Source organism: Camellia sinensis, chromosome 9 (genome assembly GCF_055761805.1).
Source record: "Camellia sinensis isolate YWXY chromosome 9, ASM5576180v1, whole genome shotgun sequence".
Lineage (NCBI taxonomy): Eukaryota > Viridiplantae > Streptophyta > Magnoliopsida > Ericales > Theaceae > Camellia > Camellia sinensis.
The window spans coordinates 193,922,171-193,946,965 of NC_138969.1; the positions used below are offsets into that span (position 1 = coordinate 193,922,171).

General features: G+C 36.5%; 2 protein-coding genes and 1 non-coding gene across 3 annotated transcripts; 1 reads left to right on the plus strand and 2 right to left on the minus strand.

The window, feature by feature from the left end:
• Window positions 1-8,382: 8,382 nt before the first annotated feature.
• On the minus strand, window positions 8,383-11,449 carry LOC114322978 (protein CLMP1). The gene has a single exon (XM_028270441.2). It carries the CDS (start codon window positions 11,090-11,092, stop codon window positions 8,777-8,779), a length of 2,316 nt encoding a protein of 771 aa, XP_028126242.1. The 5' UTR covers window positions 11,093-11,449; the 3' UTR covers window positions 8,383-8,776.
• Window positions 11,450-17,038: 5,589 nt separating this feature from the next.
• Window positions 17,039-17,164, plus strand: LOC114323036 (small nucleolar RNA snoR111). The gene has a single exon (XR_003651012.1). It is a non-coding gene; the product is annotated as a small nucleolar RNA snoR111 (small nucleolar RNA).
• Window positions 17,165-19,182: 2,018 nt separating this feature from the next.
• On the minus strand, window positions 19,183-24,126 carry LOC114322989 (inositol diphosphatase DSP4). Its single transcript, XM_028270449.2, has 5 exons — window positions 23,714-24,126; window positions 23,533-23,626; window positions 19,777-19,834; window positions 19,650-19,693; window positions 19,183-19,562 (listed from the first exon to the last, which is right to left on the minus strand). The coding sequence occupies exons 1-5, from the start codon at window positions 23,977-23,979 to the stop codon at window positions 19,413-19,415; spliced, it is 612 nt and encodes a 203-aa protein (XP_028126250.2). The 5' UTR covers window positions 23,980-24,126; the 3' UTR covers window positions 19,183-19,412.
• Window positions 24,127-24,795: the final 669 nt, after the last annotated feature.

Consider the following 24,795-nt stretch of genomic DNA (forward strand, 5'->3'; position numbering starts at 1 on the left):
GCTCAAACTGGGAAGGACCTTACAGAATTACTTCAGTACTAGGCAATGGAGCATATCGGCTTGAGGACAATGAGGGCAAAGCATTGCCCAGACCTTGGAATACTTGTAATTTGAAATTTTTCTATCATTAGATAAACATCATTGTTTGGCCGATATTATCAATAAAGTCTTTTCAGAATCCTTTTCAACATGTTCGATTGATAAAGTTATGCATGGATGTTTATTGAAGACATATCAAACTGAGGCAAAGTTAAGCCAAGATTATTCCTTAATCCACTTGTTGAAATTTGTAGCAATTTACAAGTTGGAATTAAGCTGATTCCTTATCTTCACTTGTTGAAATTTGTAGCAATTTACAAGTTGAAGTTAAGCCGATGTTATTCCTTAATCCACTTGTTGAAATTTGTAGCAATTTACAAGTTGGAATTAAGCTGATTCTTTATCTTCACTTGTTGAAATTTGTAGCAATTTACAAGTTGAAGTTAAGCCGATGTTATTCCTTAATTCACTTGTTGAAATTTGTAGCAATTTACAAGTTGGAATTAAGCTGATTCCTTATCTTCCCTTGTTGAAATTTGTAGCAATTTACAAGTTGAAGCTAAGCCGATGTTATTCCTTAATTCACTTGTTGAAATTTGTAGCAATTTACAAGTTGGAATTAAGCTGATTCCTTATCTTCACTTGTTGAAATTTGTAGCAATTTACAAGTTGAAGTTAAGCCGATGTTATTCCTTAATCCACTTGTTGAAATTTGTAGCAATTTACAAGTTGGAATTAAGCTGATTCCTTATCTTCACTTGTTGAAATTTGTAGCAATTTACAAGCTGAAGTTAAGCCGATGTTATTCCTTAATCCACTTGTTGAAATTTGTAGCAATTTACAAGTTGGAATTAAGCTGATTCCTTATCTTCACTTGTTGAAATTTGTAGCAATTTACAAGTTGAAGTTAAGCCGATGTTATTCCTTATCTTCACTTGTTGAAATTTGTAGCAATTTACAAGTCGAAGATAGGCCGAGGTTATTGCTTAAGTTCTCATAGCAATATATGGGTTGTTTAAACCCTAGGGAAGATGCTTAACACTTGTTGAAATTTGTAGCAATTTACAAGTTTATGTTAAGCCGACATGTGATCACCCGCCGAGGTATACAGAAAATTACAGGTTAAAGGCTAAGTATATTGTTCATTACTTGTTGAAATTTGTAGCAATTTACAAGTAGGTTAGACTAAGATTACCATTTAGTACATGTCAAGAATTGAGAAGAAGCTAAAAAGTTTACATTCCGAAATATATGTTCTATACTTGTTGAAATTTATGAAAAGTTTGCAGGTTAGTATCTTGTCGAAGTAAAAGTTTTATGGTTATACCCGAGGTATGAAACCCCGAGGAGATTGCACAAAGGAAGCAACATGAGGAAACATGCAAAAAATTTTCTAAGTACAAGACTATGCAAAAGCAGTCAACAGAGTACCACAAGATTAAAACATCCAGAGGAAGAACTGTTACAGTTACATATTGAAAAAACCACATCGGCCAAAAGAAGGAGTTTTGCATTATCCAGAAAATAAAAAGAACAAAGTACAAAGTACAGAAAAAGAAGGAAAAAGGGTACAAAAAAACATTTTCAAGATTCTTCAGTATCAGCCACTGCAGGAACTGGGACCTCGGACGATTCAGGTGGAATCTCCTCGGCCACTTCAGCCGCTTGTATTTCGGCATCTATCTCTGCCAATGTTGTGTCAAGACTTCTTTCAGTCAGAAGGAGATCAGATGATAGATACCCTTGAACAGACTCCCTGGGCACTTCCTCAGCATCATCACCCCCCTCATCTTGAGTTAAGTCCATAACTTGCTCAGCAGGAGGAGGGGACTTGACTTCGGCAGCACCCTTGGGTTTTCTCACCAAGGCCTCACCCTCATCTTTTTCTTCATCTTCATCCACGGCCTCGGCCTCAGACTCTGATCCACCTTTAGGTGGAGGTGGAGGGAATGGTAAAGGAATAACGTCGGCCTGACGCCATGGCGAGTCAGCAGGAAGATCAAGCTTCTTTATCAAGGACATCCAACCAAGGGAAAATCCCCTGTTGCATGCCTGTCTGACTTGAAGCTTGTAGTCTTCTGCGACGTCGGCCATACCTTGAGCATAGGCCTTCTCATCGGCCTCTTTGATTTCGGCCTCTTTGGTGGCCAGAGCTTGCTGGAGTTCTTTCTCCGCTTGGGCCTTCTGAACCTCGGCCTCTCTTTTCTCGGCCTCCGCAACTTTTCTAACGGCCTCAGCAGCTTCGGCCTTCTCAAGAGCTAAAGTTTGAACTTTCGTTGCAGCCTCGGCCTGATCTTCAAGTTTTTTCATTTTTGCTTCAAGGGCCCTTATCTCTCTCTTCATTGAAGATGCTTCCCTCTTCATATCAACCAATCTTTGACGATTTTCAAAGGATTGCATTGAAAATGAATGGGCATGTTGGATAGCCTGAATGAAAACAGAAGTGTCAGAAGATTTTCTCAGAAAGAAACAGAAAAGAAAATCACAAGTACAAACAGAAATACTTACTTGAGCAGAGTGTTGGAGCATAAGAGCGTAATTTTCATACTCACTAAGCTTGCCATTTCGCTCCAAGTCATTTGGTAGAAGAAGAGCAGTGCTAAGGGCGACAGCGACATTAATGTCGTCAGCACTTTCACTAGCCATGATGGGCCTATCCTCCAGGGATAGATCAGGGGCCCAGGGGACGTCGGGCTTCTTCGAAGCCGAGGTCGTCGCAGACGATGACTTTGGCCGCTTTGTTTGTGTAGACCCTGAGGGTTGGCCCTCAGCAGATCTCTTTGTTGAAGTAGAGGCTGATTTTTTGCTTTCAGCTAGCTTCGAAATCGGCATAGCATCCTCAGCCTCGGCATCTGTAGCCTTGGCCTTAGGCTGAGCCTTTTTAACTCTCTTTGGTTTGGGTGGGAGCATTGGTTGCGTTGGTACGGCTTCGGCGTCAGTTGGGAGATCGGCAAGAAGGTCTTGGACAACAGGCCTTGGACGAACCATTTCGGCAGTCTTTACAAGCTTTCTTCGACGTTTACGTTCAGAAATTGGTATTAAGTAGGGGGCCGAAGTTGATGGAAGATCGGCTGGGTCAGATGTGGACTCTTGATCTGTTCGGAATGTAGAGGCAGTTAAGGTTGTGGCTGTGGGTGGAGAAAGACTCTTCTTCCTTTTTCTTGGGACGTCGGGTAAAGTGGATTTGTATGTAGGGATAAAGTTTAGTAATACTGGGGCTTTTCGTTTATGGATTGGCAGGCCAAGAAGTGTTTTCAGATCTGTTCCTAGGAAGAAGGATTGGCGGAAATTTTTCGGTGGCTGATGGAGATCTGCAAAGAAACAGACGTCACAAACAAAAAATATGAAAGTCTTAAGTAAAAACAACTAAGTGTTGACTCAGAGCTCTTACTCTTGCCCTCTGTAAGTGTTCGAGGAAGAGGGTAGAGGTGGACATCTTCATCTGGGCCAAATTCCCAATTTCCAGAAGCAATGAGAAAATCATCTCCAGCCCCCTTGTTGGAATCTGGGAGGTCGGCTATAATTTTGTACTGAGTGGATCTCAGCTTAAGGTAATAGACAAAACCCCTATCCTTCAGATCAAGAGGGCACATGGTATAACAATATTGAAGGTCGGCTAGGGTGATTCTAAGGTTTTCTTGCCTAGCCAAGGCTATAACACCGTTAATTACCCTATAAGAATTGATAGTAAGTTGCATGGGGTTCAGCTTATAGAAATGGAGAACTTGACGAAAAAGGGGATCAAGTGGAAGCCGAAGTCCACATTCGGTAAAAGCAACTATTGGAAAAGGCATTGTATGGTCTGTGGGCACGATGGTATCATTATCCCCAGCCAGCTTAAGATGAACGTCGGCTGGGATAGAAAATTCTTGCCTAAAGTATTCAAGTTTTGTTGGGGTATTTACCCTATGCCTCCACATACCCATTATGTCGGCTTAAACTAAGAGGAATATGTTTCAGGAGATGGGCGTTTTTCAGGTTTCCCTAAAGACTAAGGGTTTTTCAGACAAATCCCAAATCTATGAAGTATGAAGGTAAAAATCGAGGGCACAAATCTGGGGCAGATACAAAAAAGAGAAAGCAAAGACGAAGTTTCAGATTCAAGAATGGAAGTATAGTTCTCAGAAACAATAGAGATACAGAAACAAATCAAGAACAACGGTAAAGAGAATAATGAAAAAGCATAGAAGTCCAAGGCATAGTCACAAATTCAAGATACGAATAAATCCAAGACCTCGAATAAGGTCAGTAATGGCAACAGACAGACAAAAGCACATAAAGAGAATGGAAGAATTAAAGGAAAGGGTCTTACCAGGACAAATGAAGCCAAGGCAATGCTCGCCAAACCTAGAAATTGGTTGCAGTAGCAAAGGAAGGCTTTGCAAGAGTAAAGGATTAAGAGTAAATTCCAGAAGAGAGATTGAAGCGATGGCAGATTCAAAGAAAAATGAGCTTTCAGAGAGAGAAAGAGCAAGAAGACGGAATGAAAAAGTGAAGAAGAGATAGAGGCAAAAGGAAAGTTTTGTCAAAAATGTGAAACGGCGGCAAAATTAGGGTAATCATTACGCCTAGGGTAACGCACGCGTCAGACGGCGCAGACGAAGTGAACAGACAGCTTCAGGCGCGTCACTGACACGCTCCAATAAAGACGAAACACGTAAAAGAAACAGTTAGATATGCATGACAGCTCGTGCGCGTGGGAGAGTACGACCGAAACCTTGTTCTCCGAAGAAAACACATCGGCTGAAAGTAGATGATCTTGGCCAAATAGTTTTTGGGCCATTACTCAGAAAAAGAAGTGACAAAATTTCGGAATAGGTTCCATCACCTCAGAATGCCGAGGAAATAGAACCTAGGGGGTAGTTGTGGGGATATATTTTCTGAATACCAGCACGTGGCATGGTGACGCCGACGTGTCAGCCGAGGTGCCACGTGCCCTGGTAGTTAAGCCGAGGTAATCTCGGGGAAGCCGAGGTCATCTCCGAAGATATCGGAATCCGAGATAAGGGGCAAGAGTCCTAAGACGAAGAGGGGACTTAACCAAGATAAGGATAAAGCTCTTGGGGAGTTTATCTTTATCTCTTGAAGAGTCTAGAGTAAACAGTAAATTGGAAGTTCATAGAAGTCATACTTCTAGTGGGACTTGGATTGAGTATATTATAAAAGAGAGGCACCCCCATGGGTCTAAGGTATGTAATTTATACTTTGAGTATTCAGTTTAATACTTGATTATCTTTGAGAGATATACTGACTTGATCGTCGGAGTGCCCCCGGGTGGAAGAACCACCGCCGGAGCTTTTTCTTTCTGTTTCAGGTTGCTTAAGTCATCTATTCTGCTTGTGCTCTCCAGCTGATCACTAAACGGGCAGTGTGGTCAGATTTTCACCCACGCAGAATTTATAAAATCATTTAATTCGTATAATAGTACTCATATTATTCAAGTCATAAATTCTATTTCTTACCTCATTTTCTTATTTTAAGACATAAGTGAATGTGTCTCATATGCATTTATAAATGTGGGTCACATTGCTTTATATCTAAGGGTAAAAAATGAAATTATGTATAGTATTACTTTATATTTTTTAAAATTCCCAACTCTTAAAACTTTGTGAGATGAAATTGGATTTGAACTTTTAAATTTCTATCCAAACCTGCACAAAATTAAAATATATATTATCTAAGACCTAAAATGATTCGCGTTGAACTCATGTTACTCGGTTGAGTCCCTCCAAATTACATCTTCTCACCCTTTTTCTCTTGACTATAGTGAGCGGTCGACAAGTGCTTCAAACTCAATTGATTGTTGCAGATTTCTTTCTTTTTCCTCCATTTTCCATGTGTTTAGGAAGAGGCTAAAAAAGTTAGCTTTTTGACTTTTTAACTTTTTTAGCCAAGAAAGTCAATTTTTTTTATCCAAAACAACCCAAGTTTTTTGCCAAAAAAGCCACTAAAAAAGTCAAAAAACTAACTTTTTACCAACTTTCCAAAACACCACTATGTCATTCTATCAAATGTGTTGTACAGCAAAAGAAAAGAAATAATAAAATATAAATTAATAATTTTACGCCTAAAACTACCAAATATCTCACGCATCTCACACTCATGTGAGATATTTAGAGATTGTTTGGAATGTCCTAAATAAGTACATTTTTTGACTTTTTGAACAAAAAAGTAGAGAGAAAAAAAATGATGGTTTAGGATAACTTTTTGACTTTTTACAAAAATATATATATTAAAATATTACATAAAATAACAAAATTACCATTTTACCCCTACTATATGTAAATACCTACTGACTTGGATTGTACTGGAAGCCAGTCGGTTGGCAGCAAACATTATAAGAGCAGATTGCCTACAGTCCAAGATCGGACTGGACGGTGTTGTTTGGCCCGTGGGGCCCACCACAAGTCCCGTTTTGATAATCGGAACCATTCAATGTGTAAAACTCGTCGAGTACTATGTACTTGTAAAAAATCACATTGATTGAATATTGATAGCTATCATCTGATCAGATCAGTTTTTTTTGTCATCCATTAATTTCTTCACCGTCCATTTTGTTATACAAAACTGATTTGATCATATAGCTATCGATATCCAATCAACATGATTTTTTACAGGCATATAGTATCCAACGAGTTCTACACATTGACGGTTCAGATTATCAAAACGAGACCCGTGATGAGCCCCCACAGGCCGAACATCACTGTCCTGTGTAATTTTTTTGTGCACCGCCAAGTAAAATTTGTAGCATCAGTTGACAGTATACCATCACTGTACACTGTCCTATGTAACAGCACTGTCATGATTCTTTATATATATATATATATATATATTTTTGTGATAAGTGATAACTTTTTAACTTTTTATCTTATTTACAACATGTCAAATCAGGCCTTAATAATTTTGTTGATAAATTTCTTGAGGTCCTAGCATTTTTCCATGCTATATGATTGGAAGAAATGCCAATAATATTACCACCACCAACTAACTTCTACTCCACCATCTCTTGCATAGAAATGCAAGAGAGTTCTAAAGATGAGAATATGGCATCTTTTGGCATTCAGGTTAAAAGCTATTTTTTAACTTTTAATCTATTTTGGAAATATGACATCTTTTGGCATTCAAGTTAAAAGCTATTTTTTAACTTTTAATCTATTTTGGGTCCCATCAACTAAGTTACCCTCAACTGAAGCACTACAGAGTTACTCTTAACAAACTTCTACTCCGTTTGAGCGCAGAGAGGAACCATCTCAAACAATAATATGACAAAACCTTTAGGCATACATGAAATATTGAGAGCTTATTTTATGGGTGTTAGAGATCATCAAACAGATTAAGATTCCATACTCCACCAAATCATATAAGATATACACAGAACTAATGTTTGAGGCCAAGGATTACAAGTCTAGAACATGATGGAAATGGAAAAGGAGTTAAGAATAGTTGAATATTACCAATAAGATCTGAAAGCAAATACATGTGATACAAAAGAATTGGGAGCAGATAGTCAAAAAGAACAATAATCTTGTACACACAGACACAATAATGTGTAAGAATAAGCCTTCACCTCAATTTCTTTTTCACTGATGGAAAATCAAATAGAAGCACAAGTTCCACCCCAAACACGTAAAAAAATAAATAACTAAAGCTTTTGTTATAGTCAAGTCCTGATCCAACTGATGCACATTGAAATTTCCAAGCTGTTTAACAAATAAACATTCCCAGAATACTAACATGATCATACAAAGGCAAATCTAACTGGCTATTTTGACCATTCAAATTGCTCCCAAGAGTGAATCTATTGTATGCACAAAATCTCTTGGAAGGATGGTGAAAACAGCGCAAAATCGATGTCCACGCCAATAAACCATCTTACATGAAACATAATCAGGTTGAGGTTTACAGTGAAGATAAAAATTATTCACACAAATCCGAACTCCACACAGAGAGAATTTTCCATCAAAAACTTGCATTCCAATAATATGGGAGTATTTAAAAGTAACCACAAAAGAAGAATAATTATAATCCTATTAATTTCCCCACTTTCTCCATATCATGTCATCATCAAGATTTGTCCAAGAAATTGCCATGCTACAATCATTCAATTTTTTTAATAGGTTACTTTACGCATATAAGACGCATGCCCGGCATAGTTGAATGGAAGTTGTTTGCTCGGGATTTGATTGACAGTGCAAAGAGTAAAAAAGTTTCATAAGGAACTCCTCATCAATAAACATTAAATCTACTTCAGATCAGTACCTTCGAGACTTGTTCTAACCAATGTCAAAATTCTAGCAGTGACTTGAAGTTGAGAATCAATTTAGCTAAATAAGAAGCTGAGAATAAATAAAACACAACCAATGATATTAATCCCAGCAGAGAAACAGAGCAATAACAATCAAGAACGCACAAGCCTAACCTCACTTGGAGCAGGAGTGAAGGCCAACAACCCAACCCAAGTATTTCACATTGCTAATAGAAAACTCAGCAGTAGGGCAAAAATAATGTCATCTTGACATTGACCAGGAAAAAATAGGCTCGAAACCTTTTGGTTGAGTACACTGTTGTGCAGTGTTGGTATCTAACTTTCTATCTAAAAAGAGAGAACAAAAACTTCCACAACCCCACCTGCTGAGAACTGAGAAGAAAAAGCAACTCCTTTCTCCAATCAAAACTCATCAATGAAGACAAAATACAAAGATAATCAATTGAAGGTTACTGTGCACAAACACGAGTTTCATTCCTCTGATACTTGACTTGGCTCAGCTTTTTTTTTTGGATTGTTACCCTTATCAGTGCTTAGGTTCTCAATCTTCTTCTCATCTTCTTTGACAGCATCATCATTAGAGCAATGGTTCTTCAAAACCGTTGAAATGTCAGGCTCAGAAGCACCAGCAAGCTTAAACTGTTCAACAGCATCATCCAGGTTCTTTTTCCACCCGTCCAACCCTAGTTTACATTCAACTTGAGAACGCTCGAAAAGCATGTTACCCCAGAATAGATGTATCTGTGATCTCATCACCGCTGCCTGTTCTGCCGCTTCATCAGCTGAAATCTCTCCTTGGCCAGAGGACTCGCCTTCATTACCACTTCCTTGTTTCTTTTTTCTTTTTAGCAATTCTTCCCTCTTGCTCGAACTTGGATCTTTTAGCTCATTTTCTCTCTGCTCCTCAAGCTTCTCCCACATCACAGTCGCGGATTTCATTTTCTCCTCTGCACTATCAAAAAGTTTGATAGTTTCAGTAGAATCCCATTTCGAGAGATCTTCTTTCTTAGCAAGTACATACGACCAATGAAGTTTAGCCATTTCAAATTGCTGCTGCCCCAATGCAAGTAACCCCTCGTAGAAGTCCGGTTTAATCAAGAGCGCCTCCTCATACTTCTCTCTGGCCAGAGAATATTTTTCGTTCACCCAATCATAAGCTGCTTGAAGCTTTGCTGCCACCAACTCTTTTTCTGCAGAGTCATCAATCGGAATCCGTTTCCTCGCAGCACACATATGCACATTTCCCCAATTGAAGAAAGCCAGAGCAGCCACCTCCTGAAACTTTAAGGCAGCTTTATCAAAAAGGTTTTGAGCCTCTTCACTGGTTACTGTCTCTTCAAGGGCTTCCGAACACAGCTCCATCCCCTGCTCATGTAGGTCAATATGCGCATCTGAATCAATACCAACATGGGTCCGGAATAACTGAGCAAATTCAAATAACCAGTCATCCATCTCCACTTCCTTGCTCTCTTGATCTTCTGAAGTCCCGGGTTTTTCCTTTGGAGCTTCCTTCTCCAGCTTATCGATCTCAGTATCCATAGTTTCCACAGCAGAATCACCCAGAGACGAACGCAAGCCACTGTCATCTCCTTTGATTCCCTCACTCTTAAGAGGCTTCTCCTGTTCCTCCTCTTCGAGTATAGGTGGCTCCTGCTCAGGACTCACCTCAACAATATGCAATCTCAACATCCCAATTGAGTCTGTCTTCTCCGTTTCAGGTTCTTTTGAAATAACACTGTCAACACATGACTCTGCCAATCTGAGTTCACCCGTACACGTTATAGTCACCAAATCACCATCGTTATCTTTATATTTAATCAAAACTGACTTCGAAGAAGGAAAGCGTTTGCTTACAATCTCCCTCAACACTCTAAAATTGCAATTCACTGGCATTTGGGCAAGCCTTATGTCATGATCATAAACAAGCTTCAATGACCTCCATCTAATTGCAGTCTCCAACGACACTGACAAAGAAGCCCGTTCCTTTTGGTTATCCTTACTGGGATTGGATTTGGTAGAACCGTGTGATGGCTTCAAAACAAGCTTTGGCAATTGGGTTTTGACCTCGGGACCATTTTCAGTACGTAAAAATGGTTGGGACTTATCTAGCATATTATTAGGCGATTCAACTGATGATCCCACTGCAGCAGCCGGTGCCTTTTTTGGCACAGGCCTTGCGGGTAAACAAGGCCCGAGACCAGAAATCGGTGCTCCACGAACAGCAGAGGCCCCAAGAGCAGCTGGAGATGGGCGGCTCTGAAGGTCCTGCTGGGCCTCCTGCCGATGCCCTAGGGCAGTCCTCAATCTCCGGGCAATCTCCAAAGCATCCCCGTGATTTGGATCAACGGCCAATAGCGATTGCACATCTTGCATCGCCATTTCATACTTTCCTATCGCCTCAAATGCCCTAGCCCTCCGAAGAAGGGCACGGACAAACCGAGGCTGAACCTGAAGTGCCATGGAACACTCAGCAATCACAATTTCATAGTCTATAGGTTTCATTTGCATCAAACAAGCAGCTCTATTGCTGTGAAACACAGCTCGATCTGGGTGAGTTTTGGGAGTGAGTTTTAGGGCATTATCGTATTGTTCAAGAGCACCCACATAATCTTTGGCTTGAAATCTTTTGTTTCCTTCCTCTTTGAGCTCATAAGCTCTTTTAGAGAAAATTGAGGAGTCCAAATCAACACCACCATTGGCATTTGGAATTGGATTGCTGTTGTTAAATTCTGAAACTTGGGTTTGGTTAACACCACCCTTCTTTTTCCTACCTCCAGATTTCCCCATAAAATTCTCACACCCACTTCAAAAATACAATCTTGAATACAAAGAAGATAACGAAAGAGCAATCTTCAAGCGTGTCCGGACACTGTTCCGTTGAAATTGAAAAGGGAGGGGAAAAATTACAGAGAGAAGGGAATAGATATACTTACAGAGAACAAATTGACACCTTTGTGTGCAGATTTTGATGGTGTGTGATTGGACTGTGAAGACCCAGAAGGTGGATTGAAGAGAAGATGGATGAAATGGTCTTTCTAGAGGAAAAAATTGAGAGAGAGAGAGAGAGAGAGAGAGTGGAGAGACAACTGGATTTTCGGGAAGTTAACTCTTATACAACAGCAACCCTAGATAGCAGGTTTTTTTATTTTTTATTTTTTTAATGGATTATGGGCTATATCATTTTGGATTGGTATCAAAATTATCTTTAACGTTAACCCAATTTATTTATGGATCAGGCTGGTCTCCAATTTGAAATTCAATTGGAGTGTGCTGTTGGTTCGGTAGTAGAGATAGCAATCGGAACCCGGTCTGACGGGGACCCGACCTCTCGGCTTCGGATTAAGTGGTGATTCTCTGAAAAATACTCCCGACGGGCTGGGGACGGTATTAAAAAATGTATCCCCGGTGATCTTCGGGCCAGGGACGGGGATACGTGTTTCAGTCCCGGACCCGGCCCGACCCCGACCCCGATCCCCGCCCCGAATAATCCCCTATGTAAAATTACTAATTTGCCCTTCCGTATATGTATGCGCGTGCAGGGTTTTGTGTTGAAAACACTGCTCAGTTCTCTCACACACAACACAAAACAAAACACGCTTCTCTCTCTCTCTCTCTCTCTCTCTCTCTCTCTCTCTACGTCGTTGCCAAGAGCTAGGGTTTCGCCGCTGCTCGTACCGCCGATCGTCACCGCCACCGCCACCGCCACCGCCACCGCCACCGCCAATCGTCCATCGCCGTACATAGCTCAGTTCTCGTCCGTAATCGCCGATCGTCCATCACTGCTGCTCGTACCTCGCCTCCGATCATCCTCCCTCACTGCCGCTCTCTCTGTCACACAACGAACGACATTCCTGCTCCTCCGTCACCATCGATCTGAAGCCACCACCACCACCACCGATCTGCAGTCACGACCATGACCAGGACAGACCGTGATGAAGCCCCCTCTCTCTCTATATATATATACATATCTATTGTTCATTGATGCACAAATTTTTTTTTCCAAGTTATTTATATTATATCTGTTGATGAACAATATATCTGTTGTGTGTGCATGTGTAACACAGTGTGTTGAACAGATCTGTAATGTATACATACAGATTTTTTTTTTTTTTTTGTTCTTGTGTTTGTAATATGTGTTGTTAAAAAAAAATTTGTTTGTTGATCTGTTGTTGAAAAAATCTCTCCCTCTCTCTCTGTTTGTTGATGAACATGTTGATCAATTGGTCGGGGAATTTTGAGGTCGGGGAAACCCGATCCCTGTTAGGGGACGGGGGTGGTTATGGGTTCCCCGTCGGGGATCGGGCCAGGGACGGGGCTATTTCCACCATCGGGGATCGGGGACGGGGAGTGTGATCCCTAGCCCCGCCCCGTCCCGCCCCGTTGCCATTCCTATTCGGTAGAATCGAATGGGTTTAATTTTGATAATTTAAATTGTTTAATGTGTAAGGCTTGTTGAGTATTCTATTTTAAAAAAATTACATTGATTAAATATCGATAGTCATTTGATTAGATCATATTTTTATCAATGGTAAATATGATTTAAAAAATAAATTATTGATAAAAATGTATTTTGATCAAGTAGTTATCTATATTCGATTAACGTGATTTTTTTATAAGAATTAAATATTCGATGAGCTCTATATTTTAAAAGGTTCGAATTATCGAAATTGGACGCATGATGAACCTTACGAGCCCATAACGTGATTTTTTTATAAGAATTAAATATTCGACGAACTCTATATTTTAAACGGTTCGAATTATCGAAATTGGACGCATGATGAACCTTATGAGCCCAAACAATACAATCTAATTCACAAAGTGAATTGGAAACAATTTGAATCCTTTCATATTGTGGTGTTAGTGTTATTTTTATTGTATAAAAATATTTAATTTTATTTTGCTAATTTTCAAAAAATATACTTCCTCTGTCCCAAAATAATGATCCCTCTTGGGGAATTTAACTTTTTTTGGTAGTACAATTATTGTACTTTAAAAAAGTTGATTTTTCAAAATTACCCTTTTGATAGTACATTTTTTAAAAATATCAATATCATAATTGTACTTTTTATATTGTTCATTAATTTAAAAGAATGGCAAAATAGGAAATTTATATTATTTTTGTATTTAATTTTTGAAGAGGGACTAATATTTTGGGACAATAAAAAATGAAATAAAGGACTAATATTTTAGAACGGAGGGAATATATATTACTAGTTATTAAATGATATTTTATTAAATCATATACACTATATATACACAAGTTACAAGCAACCCAATAATAATAATTACAAAAAAAAAAAAAAAAACTCACGTAAAAATTGCAAAGATCACCACAATTGCGTATTGATTCCTTAATTCTCCTCTTCACATCTCTATCTTCATCATATCACATAATTATTTATTTTAAAATTATTAATTATTTTACTCAAAAATATATTAATAATTAATGTTAACAAACTAATCAACTTAGATTGTAAAAAAAATAATCAAATTTATAAGGGTCTGTTTGGTAACGTTTACGTTTTCATTTTATATTTACAAAAAATTTATAAACTGATTTTTTGTTTATTTTTAGAAAAACATAAACTACAAGCACGTTTGATAATTGACAAAATGTTTTAAAAAATTTACAAATATAAAAAAGAGTGAGAAATGGCAAGTGGTGGCAAGTGGCGGCGGAAGACGGTGGTGGAAAGTGGTGACGGTGGATGGTGGGTAGCGGGTGGTGGCGGGTGGGTGACGGTGGCAGGTGGTGGGTGGTGGGTGGTAGCGAGTAGGTGGTGGTAGTAGCGGGTGGGTGGGTGACGGTGGCGGGTGGTGGTAGTGGTGGGTGGTTGGGTGATGGTGGCAGTAGGTGGGTGACGGTGGCGGGTGATGGGTGGTGGCGAGTGGGTGGTGGTGGTGGCGGTGGTGATAGTGGGTGGTGGGTGGTGGTGGCAGGTGGGTGGCGGGTAGGTGGATGGTAGGTGGTGTGGGTGGTGGTGGTGGCGGGTGGGTGGCAGGTGGCTGGTGGTTAGTGGTGGTGGGTGGCTGGTGGTGGCGAAAGACGGTGGTAAGTGGCGGCGGCAGGTGGTGGTGGCGAAAGACGGTGGTGGAAAATGGTGGCGGGTGGTAGCTAGTGTTGGGTGGTAAAAAAAAAAAAATTGAAAATTCAAAATGGAAACACCTTTTTTGAATTTACATTTTTTTATCAAATTTATAAACTGAGACCACTGATTTATAAAGCAAAAATTTTACCAAACAAGTTTTTATTTGAATTTTTTTAAATTTTTGTAAATATAAATAGAAAATTGAAAACGTAAGTGTTACCAAACGGCACCTAAACAATTCATCTTCATGTAATTGAACTTGGGCTTGGACAAACAACCTTATACATCAGTTTAGACGTGGCAATTTAACACAACTTGAGTTCTACCTAAGAGCAATGGTAGAGATTTTAAAAAATTTATTAAAATTTTTACTAAATATATCACATGGGTGTGGAACCCATGTAAATCCACATAGTGTGGATATTTAGTAAAAAAATGATAAATCTTTTGGAATCTCTTACATTTAATGTTGTTAAAATCGAGATCCTAAGTAAGATGGTTGGAATGACTTGTGGATCGGATCATAGAATTGAATTGAGAATCACAAAATTTTACTTTAATGTAAAATAAAATGATAAATTATTTATAATGATAATATATATTAAATAATTATAAAATCATCAAAGAAAATTAATTAATTTGATATAATGCATATTTTATGTTATCATAAATTAGAAAAGATGTTTGTAGAAAGAATTTATAGTCAAATTTTCTTATGTAGATATACATATGTACATCCATATATAAAAAATAAATTAGATTTTTTTTTTGTTTGGTAGGATCAAGATCATAATAGAATCGGGATTATAGTGCAATTTTACATAATTTTATAATTAAAATTGTAATCACTTTAAAATCTTACTAAATTTAAGATTCTAGTACGATTCAGATTATTTAATCCAACTAAAATTATAAGATGTTAAAATCTTACGATCAGAATCAAAATTCTAATAACAATATTTGCATTTTCCACTCTAAAAAATGTTGGAAATGGTTAATTTTTCCTAAGTTAGGTCTATTTTTTAGGTGGGCCCCGAGTGTCAATTTACTCGGGTCAAAGTGGTAACGCGTTCTATGCCGCGTTGTGATTCACGTGGTATATTTGGTTGCTCAAAACCATTACCGAGTGAATGGGAATTTGAAGCCAAAGTGTGCTCCATGGAAATTGAGTTTTGGTGGAAATTCCTTAAGGTTGTAAATTGGCTTGTCCCACATTGATTTGGTGGGAGGTTTTGAAAGGGTTTATAAGGCTTAGGGTGAGATACTTGGGGTGTGCCCCAAGGGGTACCCAAGTGTTTTAGAGGGAGAGGTTATGGGCAAAATGGGCTAGACCCATTGGACCCAAAAAATCACCACGCGCGCCGCCGTCCGTCCGGTCGGGCGGGCTGGCCTAGGCGCGGGTGCGTGGTGTGTGGTTGGGCTTATAATCTTTTTGGGCCAAAAACATTTGAATTTAATTTTATTTTTTATTAAAATAAAATCCATAATTCAAATTAAATTGGTTTGGATTTTTTGTTCATCCAAACAGGGCCCTTCCCGGTTTCAAACAGAAATAAACTGTTTTGGAATTAGTGCACACCCAAACAGGGCCCTTCCCGTTTTACTATCTGTTTGAATTGATTCAAATCTGTTTGAATTCAAAACCCAACAGGTATGATACCTGTTCAATTCAAAACCAAGAGACACATACCTGTTCAATTCAAATCCAAGAGCCACCTTCACATCTATAAATAGGACCACCCTCATTTGATGTTTTCATTCAGAAATTTCGTATTTCACTTCTGCTATTTATATTCTTCATCTTGCTGCATTTTATTTCCGAAAGAAAGAGTGTAAACACTTAGTGTGTTCGTAAGGCAAACAATTAGTAGTGCTGCTATTGTTTGTGGTAGATCATTTCATCCTGGGAGATAGACGTCTGAATTCTGAAAGCACCGTGGAGAGGACGAATCTGTCTTAAGGACACAGTGTTAAACACTGGACTTGATCAGTAAATAATTCGAAGAAATTAAATCAAGTAAGTTATTTAATTTATTTTCAGTGTTGTTTTTATTTATTTAAATCAGATTTTAATTTTGTTTTTGTAACAAAATAAAATCTGTTTTTATTTATTTATTTTTATTTCGAGTTTGATTTTTGTAATCAAACAAATTCTCTCATTTTCTTTATTTCTTTAAATTCTAATTGTTGTTGTGTACACAATAGAATTAAATCTTTTAAATACAGTGAAGATTGTCCTACAAAACATAAGTTAAAAACCTTGTGAGTTTGGGAATTGGATTGGGATTGGGCCAAGTCTAAATCCACCCTAAAATTAAAACAAAAAATGGCTAACTTGGCCAAGGGTAATGTAGTAATTATAAAGAAAGAGCGTCTAGGGTTGGGTCAGCAGCAGCCTATAAATACCATGGATTGCCAAGCAGATAAATGTACATATACATGCTTCATCTCTCTAGCTGCCGACGATTTTAGGGTTTCTTTAGGTCTCAAGATGATGCACAAGAAAACATCAATCTCTCTCTCTCTCTCTCTCTGTGCTAATATATTATCTATACGTGTGTGCATATATATAACTAACTATCTGTGGTATTTTCTTTGAATCGAATTGGGTTTGGATCGAATTGATACCTCTGTCAATAATCGAGCAATTGAGGAACAGAACATTTAATCTGCTTCTTCAAACACCGACAGGAGGTACAATAATGAAGGCGAGATATCGTTTCAGTCGTCATTTCTTCAGATTGACGATTCGATTGTTGCTCGTCCACATTATACTAGTTTTTTTCTTGAATTCTTTTACATATATATGCTTCGATTGAAATTCAATGGCGTCAATTGAGAGTGCAAATGATGAGCCTTTGAATCTTTCTTCACTTTGAACTTACTGGATAGGGATTGTTATGCTATCCATGGGGACATTTAAAGCTCACTGATGCGCTCTTTTGATTAATGCTTTCAGCTTCCAAGCACCCTCAGTTTTAGACCCTTTTGGGGTTTGTTAATGTTTTTGCCAAGTATTTTTCTTTATTTGGTTAAAATTCAGCTAAATTCTCACAACCCCCCACCCCCCCCCCCAAACAAAAACAAAAAAAAAGAAGATTTTTTTTAAAATTTTGGTGAACACTTCATTTTGGTGTCTTGTGATATGGTTAAATTATAGATTTGTGGAGGAATTTGTTGAGAAAAAGAAATTGAAATGGCAAACTAAAAACATTAAATTTTATTTCATCTACCCTTTTTTTTTTTTTTTGGTTCTTTTGCTTTTTCTTTTTACGCTCCACATTCTTTCACATATTGAAGATCTAATCCAACTTGTAGATTTTGTTATCTATATATGATTTGAGTTGATCTTCTTGTTGTATTTAATTATAATGAGTCTTGACTTGTCGGTGAGACTTGAGAATCTAAATCCAGCTAATTAATATAAGAAATGAATAAAAAAAAGTTGGATGTTGCAGGACCTTAAATTCATAAGAAAATTATCCCCCAACATTGTTGATCTTTATTTAGTTAGAATTTAAAAGAAATTCAACGTAAACTTCAAAAATGCTTTTCAAAAAGTAGAAGGAATAACTTCCAAAGCTTCCCAAAGGTTAAAAAGATATATATGCCTTTATTCCTTTTATTTTGGTGAGAATTTTATGGAAAACAAAAATTATAGAAATCAAGAAGGGCATAATCTTTTATGCATGCAAGCAGAAGAAAGCAAATCAGGAGAATAAATCTAAGACACGGTAATTGAAGATATCACGTGGGATAATCTTTTATACATGTTGACTTCAATTTGGATAAAAAGGAGAATTTGTGTGAGGCAGCTTTTGAGCATGTAAAAATACTTACCAGGAATCTTTTGGGATTGTTTGAAATGATTTAAGAGGTATATTTTTTAATTTTTTATGAAAAGATAGTGTAATATGATAGAGAGATAATATAACTCAAAAAAAATAATATGTTAAAGGGATATCAAACAATCCCTTAATATGAATACAAGATGGTTATCCTCAAAAAGAATACAAGATGGTTAGATTATGTAACACAAACATTTATCAATGAAGAGATGTACGATCACCATAAATATAAATGTTATTATAAACATAATAGAATGGGAAAAACGACCATATAATTAATATCGAAATACTCAAAATATTCAGATCGCAAAAATATTCAAACTATTTACCTTAAAATGCGTGCTTTTAAATTTTACACGCTATTTTTCTTTTCTAAAGAGAAATTTGATTTGACCCCATAGTGAAAGTTGTGAATTCTAGTGCTCAGAGAACATTCTAATGATTGATACGAAACTATACCAACCAGACCACACAAACTAAACCCTCCAATTGAATTTTGGACTGATGAGGAGCCTCCTCCTCGGCAAATTTGGTGACTAGATTGCTAATGGATTTACCATTAAACTAATCAGTAATCCAGCTGATCTCAGCAGAGGCCAAATTTCAGATTCAAGGGCCTCTAGACAGACAAACTTCTCATCCTTGCAAGCTCAAAAATTTTCCATCATTGTCAAACCAAATCATACAAGGGGAGTCTACTGGCACGCCAAGATAACAATTTGCTGCAATACTGAAGAATTTTATGGTACACAAGAAACCAATCTCATAATGCTGTCCCTGAACTATCTTGGGTTCCAGCACATTACATAGGCATAACTAATCTTGCCTCCTAAGTTGTGTTGACCATGAAAAAGTTCAAGAGTGAAACAAGAATATCAGAAAGGACAATTGTAAAGAGCAGTGAAAACATAAAGATATCTCAGCACAAAGGGGGAAAAAATTAAAGAATTAAAAAGTCTATTTGTGATTCTCATTCATGTGGAAAAAACCAACGCCTATCTGATATCATTGTAATTAGCTATCTCAATGAAAGATAAACCCATACTCTCCTCGGAGACGCGGGAAGAAGAAGAAAGTGAAGCAAAGCTGGACATGTTGATAGAGTGTTTTTTTTTCTTTTTCTTTTTGCTTCGCTCTTTTGATCATGAAATGATGCCGGAAACTGTTCTGTTACAAGTCTGAAATATCAAACACCTCTATAAACGTCTGATCCGACAGTCTAGTTTTGTCAGCCGCAAACCTGTGGTACTCGTCAAAAATTGAAGACAGACACCACCTTTGCAATTTTCTCAGGCATCCCACAAGGCAACCAGTTCGGTGCTGCATAGCACAAAACTCAAATTGGTGCAAACTTCATAGCTATGCACCTAAGAGGAAACAACAAAAGAGGAGATATAATACCAGTACCTTTCCTCTTTTGCAATGAATTAGGAGCGGGTGGTTCTTTATATCTGTGAGTAAGACAGGTGAATAAAGAAATTAGCATATTGTAAAGCAAGCATAGATGATTCAAAGGTTGGAATTTTGATCGTACCACGGACCACTTTCAATGCTTCGCGAATTTTATCTTCTGGAATGTTTGCAAAAGGCTCCTGTCCACAATAGTGGTTATCAATATGCAGCACAAATGTTGGTCCGCATGCCAAACTCAGTTCATTTCAGGTTACCAACTATATATTACATAATCAAATCCCCACTGACTAGAACAGCAGGAAAACATCAGGAACTTCTAATTTACATATAAAATATAACTACTTAGCAAAAACATATATAAAAGGTCGCATAGATATAGTTCACCAATTTGTAATATGGCATAACTCCTTGGCATATTCTTTTAATGAGTTCATCAGCATACTTTTGGTACCACGGCATCTAACATTTTCCATGGTGCCCATAATGTCCACTTCCCACATTCAATGACTGATGTCAAATGGTTTTTGCCCTCTGTTGCTATTTTTGCAGTGGTATATTCAATTGAAATGTGCAAAATATCCAGCGTCAACATTCACTTACATCTGTCTAAAAATGTTCTCTCTCTAGCACTGAACAATCCTAAGGGTTCAAGGAAAAGAAAGTTTTTCTTTCCTTTTCTTTAATCAAGAACCTTCTTTAAAAATTCCGTACACTGCTCTAATCAAATCTGCCTGGCACTTCACCTTTGCCAGCGACCAAAATTTGTTTTGCACATTTCCTAACCGACGAGAACATTTGTACTAGATTGTCTCCAAAATAAGATTTCCATGACAGCACATCGGCCTTTAAATATCTATTCAGGGTTTTCATTCCAAAATTCAAGCAAATGTATTTCTAAATATAATCCACTGGGACATTTACTGTCTAGTATCAGAATTCTTCTCATGCAATGCCAACAAAGATAACACTTCAGAAGCATGCATTTGTAGTACTCTGTTTCCCTCACAATGAGTCATTTCTGAATGCAAGATGAAGAATAAAAACTGGAAAACTGGAAAACTGTCAAAACCAACTTACTAGAGAGAGAGAGAGAGAGATAGTAGTGGGACAAATAGGCAGGAGGAAGACAACACAACACGTCAACATTTTGTTACAAATCATATAGTCAAAAGAAAGGAGGACCTGACAAAAACTCAAATAATTTCCTGGTGGAGAAATAAAGATAGCTGCTTTCGCAATGCATTCTACAGTACAATCCAGTAGGAAATAGAAGCAGGTTAGTTCATTTGAAAATTTCTAATTCAGATGAAGGAGACAGATATAAAAGAGTCACTCAATGATGCCCATTTTACTACCCAGCACAAGGAGGGGGTTTGTGATGAGGACTGTCCCAACCCTGTGCTTTCATGGTTGGTTCAGCCCAGTTGTACCACTTTACCCCTGCAATTGCCCACCCTAGATAGTGACAACAGTTGCAGAAAGACAAATATTGGCAAGACATGCCAGAATACGAGGCATCAGTGGAGAATGTAAATAAAGTCTATGTAAACACCACTATCATCAGTGCACAGTACTGGACAAGAAAACAAATATGAAACCAAACCAAACCAAGCCTTAAGTCCCATCAAATGGGGTCGGCTACATGAATCCTTCTTCTCCACGCGGCCCTATCAAAGGCCATTTCATTAGTCAAATTAAATAGATTCATATCTCTATTTAAAATGCTAGTCAACGTTAATCTAAACCTACCCCGTCCCCTAACACTTCCATCTACCGTTACAGCATCGCATCTCTTCACTACTGCTTCTGTTGGTCTCCGTTGAATATGACCAAACCATCTCAAACGATTCTCTCTCAACTTATCTTCTATCGGTGCTACTCCTATCCATTCCCAAATACACTCATTTCTAATCATGTCTTGTCTAGTCTTACCACACATCCACCTTAGGGGACGGGGTTGATGCCATTCAAGTTTCATTAGTCAAATATGAAAATAAAAAAAATAAATTGATGCCATTCAAGTTTCATAGATAGAAGCTCTATTTTGCACAATGAGCTCATAAACTTTTAAACATGGTTTGGAATTACAAAGGAACCAACATGGACCAGGAAATGAGAAATCCAATGCATCTAATAAACTTTAATGCTTCATGCACCAAACTTTCATTTAACACACTCTTAAATTAGATTGCATAGTTGGTAACTCATCTATAGAGAGAAACATAAAGCCAGAGGGTTTAAAAGTAAAAATGACTACTAAATGCCAACGAAAGAATAACTTTAGCAACAAATTGTGAGCATATGTGGCCATTCTCAGCAATGCACTAGTCAACAAAGCCCTAGTGTGTTATTTGCCGCCGACAATTGTTTAAATCCAATTTGACAAGCAAGTGATTCTTGTATATTAATATCTCCTATTTGGAAAATCAACAACTGCTAATTTAAATACAAATTCCATAATCAACTATAGAAAGTAGTTCTTTTTCTTTCTAAAATCATCTACACAAAATAACATAAGGCCTGTTTGGTAGGGCTTATAAGCTGCTTATTTCAGTTTTTAACTTAATTTAAGTTAAAATATTGTATTTGGTACAGCTTAAGTTAACTAGCTTATAACTTAAATCAAGTTGTTTCTCAGCTTATCTCAAAAACTGATCAGGGGTGCTTAAATTTTCGACTTAAGCACACAGTTGGTGTGGGGGGCTAAAATTACTTAAATGCCCTCGTCAATACCCAACTATTAATATTAATTAAAAAAGAAAAAAATCAATATTAATTAAAAAATAAATATTAATTGGTATTAATTATTAATAAATTCATACTGTATATTTTTATATTAATTAAAAAATAAAAAATTGTATATTTTTTAAGAAAAAGAAAAAAATTAATATTAATTAAAAAATAAATATTAATTGGTATTAATTATTAATAAATTCATATTGTATATTTTTATATTAATTAAAAAATAAAAAAATTGTATATTTCTGAAGAAAAAGGAAAAAAAAACAATATTAATTAAAAAATCAATATTAATTGGTATTAATTATTAATAAATTAATATTGTATACTTTTGTAATGAATTAATTATTAATTGATGCTAATTAATAACAATTGTTGATTATTAATATTAATATTAATTGATACTAATAAAAATTAATTATTAATATTAATTGATACTAATTAATAATTTTAGTATTAATTGATACTAATTAAGCCATTAATTGAGACTAATTAATTTATAATAGAAAAAAATTGTAACAATAATACTTTCATTACATTTTTATCAAATGTATCAATTTTTATATTAATTGATACTAATTAATACTAATTATATTAACTTTTATTAATGAAATAATTTTTTAAAATTAAAACTGGAAAAAATGACAAAATAACCATTTTTATATCATATAAGGACAGAAAAGACAATTATACAGTAAAAAGCTATTTTACAACTTATTAACCAAACACTACTCTGCTGCTTAAATCCATAATCTCACGGTTCACAGCTATAAGCCATAATTTGTTAAGTTATAATCTATAATCACTTTTCCACAGTTCTACCAAACGGCCATAATGTCAAACAAATTTAATTCCCATACAAAACCCTACAAAAATCATCAATGTAGCATTCTTAATATCTTTCAATACATAGAAATTGACATAATGGTGAATGTATCCTCATATTTAGAAGCATTATAGACATACAACAATAAAACCCCAGAAAAATATAAGAAAGAGAAGGCAAAATCAAATTAGATTCTCATCCCATTAACAAATCACAATCCAATTTCACCGAAAAACAAGTTCTAATTAATCAAATCACATAAATAACATATAACATACGCACATGTATGCATGAAATTGAAAGCAAACGAACCTTACAACCATCGATACCGAACTGAAAAAGCTGAATTCCATTCGCATTGAGAAATCTCAAGTTCGCTTCAGGATAGGGTTCTTGACAGAGATATCTACACAAACCAAATCATCAAAATCTCACAACTCATAACCAAATCACGAACAACGATTTCAATGATCGAAAAAAAAAATGTACTCACACGATCGAGCGGAGGCCTAGGGTTTGCAAGAAGGAAAAGTTGGCAGATTCGGGAAAACCAGACCTGAAGACGCCGTAATCGACCATTGCGAAGTTGAGAGGCGGCGCCAATAGCTCATCGCCGTCGTTTTCCGACACGTCTCCGGTCGACGGAGGAGATTTGTCGCCGCCGTATGGCACGGTGGCTTCGATCGCAGGACACATCGCTCTCTCAAAACTCTCCACTTTCATGGCATTCGCGCCAAAAACATTATTATATATGTACATGTATGGATACGTTTAATTGATTCTATCCCTATCAGAATATGGAAGATTTTTGGTTATATATCGAGCTGTTAATCTTTTGATATATATAATTTCTGAATGGGATTAGATGTATGTAAACAGATACCTAATTGAATTGAATCTTTGATTAAACTATTATAAAAAAGATAAATATTTTATCTTTTTAATTGTTTATTGAGTTATAACAATATTAAATTTTTCTTTAATATTTTATTTTTTATTACATTAAATAAAAAATTATTTTATTTTCTAAAAATTAAATAAATAAAACATCAATAAAAATTTATGTTATTTTTAAAATTAATAAATATCACATAATGAAATTAAATAAAACATCAACAACAATTTAAAATAAAACTTCAATAAAATATCTATAAAAATTTATTTAAAAAATTTAATAAATAAACATGAATAAAAATTAAATTAAATTAAATTATTTTATTTTATTTTTTAATTCAGATTTTTATATTTTATTTTATTTTACTAAATATAATAGATAACGAAATCAAATACTTGAAGGGTGAGCAGCGGATATACCGATCTGTCAAAACCGACCGAACCGAACAGAACCGATCCGCCGCATTTTGGATGGATGCGTGATGTCAAGCGAACGGTTGCGGATTGATTTTCTCTAATCCACCAATTTGACGGACGGATGGCGGATTTGAGGTTCCTTTAGCCGCAACCAAACCGCCAAACCGCGAGTACCCTTAGTAATTTCTAAACCGCAAGTATATTTTCAATTTGTTTGAATATTTTGTTTGTATTTTCAATTGAAAAGAGTTCAAATATTCTGTT

What these genes read in the sequence shown, in the direction of transcription:
- LOC114322978 (XM_028270441.2), bottom strand. Translation starts at nt 11,092, where the DNA reads ATGGGGAAATCTGGAGGTAGGAAAAAGAAGGGTGGTGTTAACCAAACC.
- LOC114322989 (XM_028270449.2), bottom strand. Translation starts at nt 23,979, where the DNA reads ATGTACATATATAATAATGTTTTTGGCGCGAATGCCATGAAAGTGGAG. An exon ending in AGCATTGAAAGTGGTCCGTG is followed by an intron (nt 19,694 to 19,776) that starts GTACGATCAAAA and finishes TCTTACTCACAG; the next exon opens with ATATAAAGAACCACCCGCTC. An exon ending in TTCATTGCAAAAGAGGAAAG is followed by an intron (nt 19,563 to 19,649) that starts GTACTGGTATTA and finishes TGTGCTATGCAG; the next exon opens with CACCGAACTGGTTGCCTTGT.